Raw genomic sequence first — 13,691 nt, 5'->3', positions numbered from 1 at the left:
TACGATGTCCTGTAACTAGGGCCAACAAAGTCACTAGTTTCAGCGTTAAACATTCCAAATTCAGTTTTTCGTTTGGGTACCAACTCGATAAATATTTTTAAACAATCTGAGGATCTCAAGTCGAGTCATATCTGGGAGCAGCCGGTCTCAATTTTGCTACACCTCTAAAAAATCGCTGGACTTTTTCGTTTTTCCCCAACTCCGGTCCTACAATTAAAGAAATCGCTGACCTGTAGCAGTTCAATGAACTGAGTGATGCACTCTTTTTGAACTCTTCCGTGAGGAACAACAATATGTTGTTCGTAGAGCCAGAAAAAGGGTCAACTTTTTTGTTTGTGCAAAAAATCCACCATTTTTGAGACCGGACTCGTACTGCTGGAGCGATGATTCTGATAAAGACGCTATTAAAATATCCACCGATTCCAGTGGAACTTCTTTTCGGATGAAGACTTCCCGGATAGCTTGCCGGCCACCAATGAAAGACGATGCCACAAAGGGTGTGCCTCTTTGTAAGAAGATCGTATCAAATTTTTATTCGGCTGGAAAATAATGGGCTCAGCATCGAGTAAGGACAAAAACAGAGGAAACCACGGTTGGGCCTCCCAGTATGGCACGACCACTATGCCATTTGAGCCTTTATTTTCAATTTTTCTTAAGACTTTTAAAATTACAGAGAAAGGAGGGAAGGCGTAAAAAAACCACCGTTTCCATTCCAGTGTAAAAGCGTCGATGGCGATAGAGTCGGGATCTCTCTGCCATGACACGTATCGATGACATTTCGTATTCGCCCTTGAGGCGAATAAATCAATCTTCGGTTGTCCAAAAATTTTGACGATCTTTTGGAAGGCGTTATCGGAAAGCTCGAATTCTGTTTCCGGCTGCAATTTCCGTGACTCATGATCTGCCTCAACGTTCTCGCTAGAGCGGATATATGACGCCGTAATCCAAATTTCTCTCCGTTCACACCACTGCCAAATTTCTCTGGCAAGGGAGCTAAGATCTTCAAAACGACTGTCCCTCATGCGGTTGATATATGCAATTGCCGTTGTGTTATCCATACGTAACATGATATTACTACGTCGTCTGTCAATTGCGAAGCATTTCAGACCAAAAAACGCCGCCATTAGTTCTAGTACGTTGATGTGTGAGTCCAAATCTTCAGCCTTCCAGTACCCATGACTACGTTGATTCTCGCAAAAAACGCCCCATCCTGTGCGAGACGCATCAGAGAAAATTTCGAGCTCATACTTAGGTTCGGTTATTGGTGCGCTCGCGAACTGAATATTCTTTTTCCACCACGCAAAATCTTCGCCTAAATCTGCTGAGAGGGTCATCGTTGCATCGAAATTATTATGATTAATCTCCAGCGCGCGAGATCTTTCCTTTTCAAAGCCTCTCACATGAAACAACCCGTACTTCAAAGCCGGACACCGAGAGACCAACGTGCCCACGAAGGCTGCAAATTCTCTTATCGTGCAACGTGATGTTTTACTGAATTTATTCAATAAATCCACGGTTCGACGTATTTTTTCTTCCGGTAATTCTATAGACATCTTTTTTGAATCAAAAATTAATCCTAAATATTTGCACCGCTGAGTTGGGACTGTAAGGCTCTTTTTTTTTGTTAATTATAAACCCGAGCTCTTGTAACAGCGTGGTCGTCTCTCGAATATTATTAACGCATTTCTCGTAAGATCATCCAATAAGTAAAATATCATCTAGATAAAAAACAGAAGTTAGACCGCGTTTTCTCAAATATGCTGCCACCGGTTTCAAAAGTTTTGTAAAAACACACGGTGCTACGTTTAGACCGAAAGGTAAGCAGGTGAATTCAAACAATTCGCCTCTGTGATGGAAACGCAAAAATTTTCTATTTTCCTTTTCGATGGGTACGAGATAGTACGCGTCCTTCAAATCTAATGTTGCCATATAGTCATGGGGACTGATTAGCCTCTTTGCGACTTTCCAGTCTTCGATTTTGAAATGCTCCGCTGTAACAAACTGGTTAAGTTTTTTAAGATTCAATATTAATCTATGTGTTCCATCCGGCTTAGGGACCACAAAAATCTTTGATAGAAATTGGCCCTCTGACGAAGAACATTTCTCAATCGCTCCCTTAACAATTAACTTATTAATTTGCTTTTCAATCAATGATTTCTCATGATCGGACCACGTGCGTTCGACCGGACAATTCACTTGACTCGGCGGTGATTCGAAGGAGATTTCGTAACCCTGAATCCATTCTAGGATCACCGGGTCGTTGGTTACTTTTGACCACGCTCTAAAAAAGAATTTTAGTCTACCAGCTGGTCTACCTACGTTTGTCGATGCGTCTAATGACGTCTCCTGTAGTGACGGGTCAGCTCCCTGCGATAAGATGACTTCCTCACGTCCGAGCTGTTGGAAGATGTTTTGCGTTGCCCGCCTGACGTCGCCGTTTGACTCTTGTATGTTGATTGGCGTGGCGGGCCTTTCAAGTTTTTTGTATTTTTCTGCGGGTTTCTCTGTTGCAACGGCTTTGTCGGAGGTTTCAAGACTTTTGATGTCTTTTCTAGATTTTGAGCCAATTTTATTTTTTCCTCCAAATCACCTCCGAATAACCACTCGTCGACCGACGTGTTTGAGAGTGTGGTTTTCATAGATAAATTTAGATTAGCTAGAATAATATTTTTTCTAGCGAGAGACTCTTCCCTGTGGATTGAGGCAAGAAGCCTACACCGTCGCTTAATTTTTCGAGCAATTCGAGTTTTTCTGGAATATCCATCTTGAGCGTGATTGAAATTGCTTTTCCCACTGCACCAAGACCTGCAGCAATATGTTCCTGTTTTTCGACGATGCGTTTGTCTCTCTTAATTGCAGCTTCTTGTATAGCCGCAGTGATCTCTGCGTTTAACTTTGGGACAGAGATAAAACTACAATTCTCTGGAATCGGATATTTTTCCAAAAGTGACTTGACTTCCTCTGGCGGGAGTCCTTTCTTTAAAATTTCCGACCAGCGAAGAGCTACATCCTTATGGACCGCAGCAGCGGTCTTCTTGTCCGATTCCAGACGAGCCCCAATCACGCTTACTATTTCCTGTTGAAATTCGATTTCATGTTCTGGTATCGTTTGCGAAACGTCGTTCGACGGCCCTGCCGGTATTGTTTCAGGCTCCTTCTGTTCTAACGGTTTGGCGGATGCCAGAACCTGTGCTGCGTCGTCCACGCTCGCCTTATCGAGAGTATTTTCCAGTATGATGCTTGGCGTCGCGTGTCTCGATATAGATCGAGATGCCGCACGATCTCCCGATTTTGAACGTCTAGTGGACGAGTAGCTTGATGGGGATCGAGCTGGTGAGCGCCTGAACGATCGGGACGGTGAGCAATCTCGATACTGCGAATATTCCGACGAGTATCTGGTCGGTGAGCGTCCTCGAGACGCCGAGCGTCTCGGCGAAAGTCGAGACAACGAGCGTTTACCTGTAGAGCAACAGTACAATTACCAATTTTTTTTTTTTGCATTAAAAACAAACGAGCTACAAGGGTCAAACCCAAGTCTGCTGTCTTTTTTCGTCAAACGAAAGTATGCATTCTGTTAAGGGCCAGAAATAACAAGCTCTGCGGGTCAAACCCGAGCCGTCATAATAGCATATTGTTTTTTCTTCGTCAAACGAAGACTTGCTTTCTGATCAAACCAGAATCGCAGTGCATAACGATAAAATCGTTAGCACAACCACTGTATTGATACGTGGTATGTGAACTTTCAAAAAGTTCAGGCGTCTAAGTCTCGTTTGCCCCGCGGGCGTTAAAGTGAGGTTAGTTCCTTTACTTACGCCGCTTTTCCTTCTCTCGATCCAGTTTCTCCTCCAATCGTCGAATTTTTCGTCGTAGCTCCCGGTTCTCCTTATCCTCTTCGACCGATGATATTCTCCTTTTTTCCTTCTTTTCCATGATTAGTTTCTTATGCAATCTGTAAGTGACGATACTGACACAAAGCGAAAGAATGAAGATAGATGCGAATACGCAAGGGGCGCGTGGACCGCGCCACATAGGGAATTTGACTTTCCCTAGCTTTGAAGACTTGTGGCGACACTGTGAAAGTGGGAGGTACTACAACTATGATCTCGAGGAAGAGGCGCGAAATACAATTTATATTTTTATGCGATATTTTTTAAATCCACAATAATCACGATTGTAAACATCGTATACATAAAAATTAAAACTTTTAATTTGGATTTTATCGGTTTGGAAATAATTTTAATAAATTAATAAGACTCTTGTGATTAAAATGACACCAAACACGACATAAATCGAATAATTTTTAATTAGAGATAGATAATTAAAATTTGGATTACATATATAAAAATCATCCGATTTATGTCCGACGTCGTGTGATATCTTTTTAATTTAGTAAAATTATATATATATATATATATATATATATATTACTTTTTCTACTTTAATTTTTTATACATATATAACATATATTTATCCGTGTGCATGTAGTATATATATTGTTAAAATGAAAAATATCGCATAAAAATATAAAATATATATATATTTTAATTAATTTATATACAAGATGTCCAATAACTCGCGAACCACCTTTCGTGGGCGGGTAGAGCATGTTATCGCGCGACGATATAAGCGCGCGGCGAGAAGAGACAGCCCACTCGGGGATCCAGCGTTAGCGCTACTCGTATGTAGTTTTGTCTTTTGTAAAGCGCTCTTCCCCGCTTCATCGCGCGCCTAGCAACCGTGTAACATTATACTGTTTCTTTTCGCCGCATGCTTAGTAACGACATATAACTGGGCTGTCTCTTCTCGCCGCGCGCTTATATCGTCGTGCGAACTGGCTGATTTTCTTTAATTTATTTCTCAGAATAGAGGACTTTTTCTATTCAGTTTAACATGCTCTACCTGCCCACGAAAGGTGGTTCGCGAGTTATCGGACACCCTGTATAAATAAAAATGTATTTTTTATATATAATTTATGGATATAAAATGTGTAGATACATATGCGTCGAACAATGATTTTAGATTTTAATCGAAAAGTGGATGTAGTACGGGCATGAATCAATTAGTTGTTTTACCATAGGATCGAAAGTGGATGTGGCCATGTAGTTCCAAGCGGCCGTAAAATGGATATACGTGACGCCTAGTGTACTGCAGAGAAAAAGCGTTTGACGAAAAAACGACGGCGTGGGTTCTCTCATTCTTCTCTCTGGTAATATTAGGTACGTATCTTCCTAGAAAACAATATGTTATCAAAACGATTTCCTAAAAGGTATCACATTTCTGAACCTAATAACTTAAAGAGGCTTCTGAATAAGGATCATGTAAAGATAAAGACATAAAGATATCACGAAAATTATATCTAAAAGATTTCTCAAATCGGATGTCTTTAATAAGATATCTAAATTATGTCAACATATGGAGTTTTTATTTATGATATCTAAAAGATATCTGACAAATGTTAACATATGAGTTTCTTATTTCTGATATTTAAAAAATAATATTGTAAGGACTAATTGTTCCAACTTCTTGATAAATTTTATCCGACAGATAAAGCCATATGTTCGTCTTTTTTTTTAACTTATCTGAAAAGAGACTACGCGTATTCCGATATATATTTTAAATATTTTGAAATTTATTATTTTTATTATTATTGCACAAAAATAAAAATAAAAATTGATTTAAAAATCTAATATTTTTAATAATTAATTTTCAAAATTAAGAACAAAACATTTCAAACTCAAAGAAAATAATTCATTAACACAAAAATAGTTATTTATGTAACAAAACTGATAAAATGCTCCTATTACGTCCGGCGGACTCCACGATTCTTTTCTTTCCCACGACCAAGGCGAAGTTTGTTGTTAGGTAAATAAAAAAGGTAGAAAAGAGATAATAATAATCTAAGCGGCATGTATATAATAAAACGAAAACGTGCCCAGCGAAACGGACAGCTGCAGATATCGTGAGCGACCGATAAATATTACAAAATCGGTAAATAAAAAAAGACCGGGCGGAAAGATTCCGAAAAGCGAATTCTAGCCGACACCCTCGCGAATAATAAGTTAAAATCACACATCGGCAAAACACAAAGACGGCGAGAGCGGGCCGAAAGCGAGCCCACCTTTGAGGGGAAAACTAGAACAACGAATTGATAAAATTAAACGTACCGAGCGAAGCGGCACCGCAGCGGAAACTCTCGCGAGAAACCGACAAACATTGTAAATCGGGAAAACACAACGACGGCGAGAACGCGCCGAAAGCAAATCCTTCCCTAGTAAGATTAGGGGAAAACAAATAATGAAAACGAAAGTGTGCAAAATAAGATAGCACACCTGCGGGTATTCTCGCGAGAAAGCGGCGAAAAATATAAAGATTAAAAAGATGCCACACGCATCGCCTCTCAGCAAACAAGTTCTAAGCCGCACGTGAGGGCAATAAAGCGAGAACCCGCCGATAAAAGCGGCACTAACAAACGACAAATATCGCGATATAGGAAAAACTAACAACAAACACCGCCGCCGATATCGAAATCTCGAGACATCCCCGTTTTTGGGAAGCGAGCTCCGATTCGTAAACGACTGCAATAAACTTCCGATTCGTGGATCCTTGCAACGCACCCCATAGAAGGGGAAAGGAAAAAATATTAAAAAATGCAATTACGAGTTTCTATTCGCGGGATTTTGTTAAGAGGTCGGAACGGAGGGCGTGAACCAAAAAACTGAATATAAACGCGAATCTCACAGCGGAGCGACACTTACCGTGTTCGTGCAAGCACCGACAAGTTCTATTCACGTACAGCTCGAAAATCGTAATTCGCGAGTGGTAATAAGTGCGATTGACCACCTACAAAACCAGCCAGTCAGAGCCAGAGCCAGAAACAGACGAAAAGAAGAAATATATTACGCTCACTACAAGTAGTAAGTCTATTTTTATTCTCACCCTACTAAAAGGAGTTCTTGGACAAATAATATTATTTAATGTCCAACAGACGTTATAGAGAAGTTCGCATTAAACCCCCTCGTCCTCAAGCTCTCCTTATCACCGTCGGGTTCCCTGCATAATAGCAGTGAGAGCTCCTGATCTCACGGGTTCCCTGCGTAATTGCAGTGCGAGCTCCTGACTTTGCGGGTTCCCTGCGTAACTGCAGAGTGAGCCCCACGACCTCTCCTTATCTCGCGGGTTCCCTGCGTAACTGCAGAGTGAGCCCCACGACTTCCCCCACCATACTAACGAACAAAATTATAGAGGTGCAAACTTTTCAATAATATATATGTATATATATATATATATATATATATATATATATATATATATATATTAAATAAATATTGAAGTTATAAAAAACATATATTGACCAAATATTATATCCATGAACTCCCTCGAAGACTCGCTTCTTATCATTGTCATTATTTAGTAAAAACCCAGCAGCACTCAAAAAGGGTTATAAAACACTCGCGGAATCGGCGGAATCGACGCTTGAGGCGAGAAGTGGCTCGGGCTACGGCCGACTCATTCCCGGACGATAGTCCAACCCAGGAATTATTAGAGCGCTTAATTACAGAACACATTCATATAATAAATAAACACAGCAGAAATAGGAACCCTAACACTCCCCTTGACCCTCTGATTTCCTCTCCAGAGCCATCGCACATTCCATTTTCTGCACCTCAGAACCACCCTCCCTCTCCTTGTCACAATCATTCTCCCTCCCCCTCCCAACTTAATATAGAGTGTGAGGAAGGTTGCACTTGTCAAGAGGTAGAAGAAATCCCCTTTATTTATAACGAGGCCTACTCCTTTTTAAGGAGACACATCGGGCAAATACCATTCCAACACGAAGACGAATGTTATAGATGGCTCTTTTCTAATTTCCCTATACTAGAGCTCCCACTCCCAGAAGGTGTTTACACCTGCGGGCCAGACGATCCCGATGAAGAGCAGTTCATGAGAATTGTAGCGGGAACTCTCCCCGGCGCCCTCATCCCTATGTTTACCCCTATACATCCCAACCCTATCGGATTCCCCGTCGATATCCTCCGCGCCTTCCTTTTCCCTTCCACCGTCGAAATTACCGAACTCTCATAAACTAGCATTCCCTCTCACACGCACACACATGGACACTATTTTTATATATCTATTATCGTTTAAATTATTGTAACCACCAATCGGGACCCTAAAATTTAAACAATAACTCTCCCCCCCCCCCTTTATGTCCCGATTGATGACCTCCGTACTTATGTAACACCCGCGAAACACACACACACAGCTATTTATAGATTAAATCCCGCGCGCGAGTTAATTGTTACTTATGTATCCGTCTTTTTACCGTTTTTATTTATATGAATAAAACGTAATTTTATTATGAACTCGCGTTTAATTAATCATTAAAAAAACTTACCTTTTTGAAAAAAGATAAAAAAAGGGCGCCAAGTCCACACGCCATGTGAAAAAGTGTTATACAAAAAACAGTGTTTTTAAATTATTGTAAAAAAACTTAATTCTAAAAAAAATAATGATATCAAAAAATTGCGCCAAATATAATAAATAAAAATTTATGTTTTATAAAAAATTTATTTGTTTTATTATTTTAAATATTTAAAAGAAGTTACTCAGCCAAATATAAATGTGTATTTTGCAGATTATTATCTGATCTGATATAACATTTATCACAGAATCATCTTTGTATTTTTAAGAATGATGCATCTGCACAGTCAAAACGATTTAGACCCGGTATTGAAACAATTAAAATGACGAACAAAAACTTGACGTGCCCGGGTCGGGGCACTAAAATGACATAAATTTCGTAATAAGATTGCTTAAAAATTAATTTATAAAATTTGTTTTTTAAAGTAATAATTTGTAAAGTAATATAATTAAAGTAAGATTTCTTAAATTTTTTAAAAATATTCCACATTGAACGATGTAATTGCGCTACTCGTCTCTTATAATTTTATATTTCAAACTTTATTTGTTAAGCTTGAAATACATTCTTACATTAAATTCTAGAATTTTAATTAATTTGTTGATATTTTACATTTTATGCTATATTATGCTAAGATTATTTGTTTCACATTATCATCATAACGTTTGGCCTTTTTATTATTATCGAGTTGAAGACTGTTCGACGTACTTGTATCATTTTTATTATCGCTCTCGTCGGATTCATTATCGGACGATGAATAAGTATTATCGTTATAACGATCCGCGACACTTTCGACTTTATTTTCTTTTACAAGTGTGACATTTACAACATCATTCGATATAACTTTACAAAATGACGAAAACGTCGAATGTGACGGTTGCGGCGAACTGTTATCGGCATTGCAATTATCTCTGTCGCTGTTCTCGCCATCTTTCTCATTATTTCCTTTTTTTCGTTCACTATTATCATATATTTTACACTCATTAGACGCGATAGAATTTTTATCAATAGTTATATTGTTGGAATATAAATTTGTTGTCGTATTCATTCGCGATAGGTTGATCCGTTGTAAATCGTCCAATGTCTTTTCCCGCTGTGACGGTTGCTGTTGCTGCATCGATAGATTCTTGAAAGACACCACCGGAAGTGTCGAATCCACGCGATGTAAATTCAACATCGGCAGGCCCGGTTTCGGCAATGTAGCTACTACGATTATCCAGTAAGAATTCGTTTGTAGGAAAAAAATAATCTTTATTTAGTGTTAGCATATTTATTAATATTAAAAAACAGATATGTCAAATTTTTATTATCATTTATGTTATTTTACAAATTGAAAAAACACATGTTCGCAATATTGACAAATATTTTTTTAAATTTTATTTATTCGCAAGTTTTCAAAAAAGTCTAGATAAATTTATTAATATAAAACAAACAGATATGTCAAATTTTTATTATAATTTACGTTATTTTACAAATTGAAAAAACACATTTTCGCAATATTGACAAATATTTTTTTTAATTTTATTTATTCGCAAGTTTTCAAAAAAGTCTAGATAAATTTATTAATATAAAACAAACAGATATGTCAAATTTTTATTATCATTTATGTTATAGCCAATCATACCATATTGATATTACGTTTTAATTTAAGTAGAGCGTTTGAATGATAATTTTCTTTGTCATTTTATTTTCACATTCATTTATGTTATTTTACAAATTGAAAAAACACATTTTCACAATATTAACAAATATTTTTTTAATTTTATTTATTCGCAAGTTTTCAAAAAAATCTCGATAAATCGCGCATATTTGATATACCTGACATACGATATAAAAATTATTATTAAAAATACTTACTACCATTTAACGTTGTTGTCGCTGTCGCGGCTGGTGTTGTGGAATGTTGTAACAACGGTGATAGCGTTGATACCGCAGGATTCATATTCGACGAAGATATAGTAGCGATCGCGGTATTTAATTCATCTATCGAAGACTGATTAACGGGCGACGATGAGTTCGAACGTAATTTTTTGGTACACACGTATTCCGACGTATTTACCGATGTTGCTGCTTCGTCCTCTCTTTTTCTCTTAAGCGTTAAACATAATTCATTTTTCACTTTTGACTTGTCAGTAAAGGTGCACTGTTGTGACTGTTGTTGTTGCTGCTGCTGCTGCTGCTCGTTCGACGATTGTTGTTGAAAGTGATTTTTATTTGTTTTTAACCATAACGATGTTTGAATTTCATTAAATATACAATGCAGTTTTTTTCCTCGTTTTTCTAACACTTCGTGACGTTGTTGAACAAATTTATGAAATTGTTGAACATCGTCTCGTAATTTTATACATTCTTCGGATAACTTGTTTAAATTTTTACAAAGTTGATAACACTTTTCGTCATCCATTAATAATTCCATCATTACGATCATGTTGATCACAAAAACACTAATCTATGTATTAATTGTGCAAATGAAGAAATTTTAATCACATTGACTCGCTCTGTCACTCGATCGGTACAAATGCTCGTTTTTCATTAAAGGAACTCCTCGCACGTTTTTTAGTAGCGGCGAATCTTTCTATGCGTATACGTATTAGAAAATTTGAGGAAGGGATTATCTTAATGTTTCCTTACCAAGAAACTCCCTCGCGTGTTTTTAGCAGCGGCGAATCGTTCCATACACAAACGTATCGAATTGCAAAGTGACGAGCGGTGAATTTCTTCATGCGCGCATACATATCAAATGGAGAACTAATTATCTCAACTGTTACGTCCGGCGGACTTCACGATTCTTTTCTTTCCCACGACCAAGGCGAGTTTGTTGTTAGGTAAATAAAAAAGGAAGAAAAAAGATAATAATAATCTAAGCGGCACGTATATAATAAAACGAAAACGTGCCCAGCGAAACGGACAGCTGCAGATATCGTGAGCGACCGATAAATATTACAAAATCGGTAAATAAAAGAGACCAGGCGGAAAGATGCCGAAAGCGGATTCTTGCCGACACCCTCGCGAATAATAAGTTAAAATCACATATCGGCAAAACATAAAGACGGCGAGAGCGGGCCGAAAGCGAGCCCACCTTTGAGGGGAAAACTAGAACAACGAATTGATAAAATTAAACGTGCCAAGCGAAGTGGCACCGCAGCGGAAACTCTCGCGAGAAACCGACAAACATTGTAAATCGGGAAAACACAACGACGGCGAGAACGCGCCGAAAGCAAATCCTTCCCTAGTAAAATTAGGGGAAAACAAATAATGAAAACGAAAGTGTGCAAAATAAGATAGCACACCTGCGGGTATTCTCGCGAGAAAGCGGCGAAAAATATAAAGATTAAAAAGATGCCACACGCATCGCCTCTCAGCAAACAAGCTCTAAGCCGCACGTGAGGGCAATAAAGCGAGAACCCGCCGATAAAAGCGGCACTAACAAACGACAAATATCGCGATATAGGAAAAACTAACAACAAACACCGCCGCCGATATCGAAATCTCGAGACATCCCCGTTTTTGGGAAAGCGAGCTCCGATTCGCAGACGCCTGCACTAAATTTTTGATTCGTCGATCCTTGCAACGCTCCCCATAGAAAAGGAAAGTAAAAATATTAAAAACGCGATTATGAACTTCTATTCGCAGGATTTTGTCAAAAGGCGGAACGGAGGGCGTGAATCAAAAACCGGGATATAAACGCGAACTTCTCTGCGGAGCGTCACTTATCGTTCTTCGTCGAACATCCACAGTTTCCTTGCGTTTTCACCGCAACACTTAGTGCGCGAAAGAATTCTCAGTGCGAATTCTCAGTGTGAAATCAGCGTGAACACTCAGTGAGAAACTCTGTGAACTTCTGGCATAGCAACAATTGGATATACCAGCCAGACCTAACGGCCCACTGATCCTACAACGAGCCGATCTTGAACCAAACATTTTATCGACGCACGCCATAAGTAGTAAGTCCCTTTATATGCATATACAATCTCACTCTACTAGAAAGAGTTCTTGAATAAATTAACTTCATTTATTCAAAGCTGTTACTTAATATTCGAAGAAGTTCGTATTAATTATTCCTGAACCCTTCCTTCCCCCGCTGAAGGCTTCCTGCATAATTGCAGCGCGAGCCCTGGTTTCACGGTTTCCTGCATAATTGCAGCGCGAGCCCTGGTTTCACGGTTTCCTGCATGATTACAGTGGAAGCCCTGGTTTCACGGTTTCCTGTATAGGTGCAGCGCGAGCCCTGGTTTCACGGTTTCCTGCATAATTGCAGCGCGAGCCCTGGTTTCACGGTTTCCTGCATAATTACAGTGCAAGCCCTGGTTTCACGGTTTCCTGTATAGCTGCAGCGCAAGCCGCGACCTTCCCTTGTATCCGTCGGGTTTCCTGCATAACTGCAGTGAGAGCCCTCGCAAAGTTCCCTCACCCTAAACAAAATTGCAAAGATGCAAATTTCTTCGGAATAAATATTAAAATTTCACTTCTTAAATAAATATTGAATTCAAGGACTCTTTCTCGAAGAACAGCTCTCTTATATCGCTGTTGTTAGTGGAGACTACGCGCCATTCCCAACGGGTCATAAAGCGGTCCCGAAATCGTCGCAATCGTCGTCTAAGGCGAGAATTGGCTCGGGCTACGGCGGACTTATTTTCTACAACCGACGACCATAAATTACTCCGCGAAAAACTCGAAATATTAACTAGAGAACACATTGACACTATTAATAGTTACGCCAAAGAAAAAAATTGTAATACACCTAATCGCGACCCACCTCATTACTCTCCGATTTCATCCCCTGAATACGCAGGAACCCCGCGAATTCCTTCTCCCTCTCCCTTCGAACCCACCGAACAGGAGCGAACTCCTCCCTTCCTTCTCGCTGATTCACCTGAATCACCTCCCGAATCTCAGCGGAACCATTCTCCTCCACCTCCCCTCTCTCCCGCACGCCCAGATTCACCTCGATCTCCGTTCCCGGTTCCCTCCATTATTACCCTTGGGGACTCACCTCCCTCTTCCCCAACGCCCTCCGAAAACCGGGAACTACCGGAAGATTTTGAGACGATAAATCTCAGCGATGACGGTTCGGAAGAACTAGAATCGCACGCCGAGCTCACCTACGACCAATTCAGAGCTTGGTTAATTAATCAATTCCCGGGGATAAGGGAAGTCCCGGAAGGAACCTTTACAATCGGTCCGGGCCCAGTAGAACATGAGGCCTTGCGTCAACATCTAATCGACGTAAATCCTGAAGAGATTATCCCTTGGTATGTTCCTGAGCGTAGAT

At 39.5% G+C, this 13,691-nt stretch overlaps 1 protein-coding gene across 1 annotated transcript; it reads right to left on the bottom strand.

The window, feature by feature from the left end:
* Positions 1–404: 404 nt before the first annotated feature.
* LOC145947805 (uncharacterized) lies at positions 405–1,553 on the bottom strand. The gene has a single exon (XM_083057584.1). The coding sequence runs from the start codon at positions 1,551–1,553 to the stop codon at positions 405–407; it is 1,149 nt and encodes a 382-aa protein (XP_082913710.1).
* Between the last annotated feature and the right edge of the window lie 12,138 nt (positions 1,554–13,691).

The sequence above is a fragment of the Prenolepis imparis genome, unplaced genomic scaffold (assembly GCF_030444845.1).
Source record: "Prenolepis imparis isolate NDT839.2.m4 unplaced genomic scaffold, iyPreImpa1.0 SCAF_150, whole genome shotgun sequence".
NCBI lineage: Eukaryota > Metazoa > Arthropoda > Insecta > Hymenoptera > Formicidae > Prenolepis > Prenolepis imparis.
The sequence above is the reverse complement of the archived record's forward strand: the minus strand, read 5'-3'. Positions and strand labels throughout refer to the sequence as shown.

Coding starts and splice junctions, on each gene's coding strand:
- LOC145947805 (XM_083057584.1), bottom strand. CDS start 1,553: ATGTCTATAGAATTACCGGAAGAAAAAATACGTCGAACCGTGGATTTA.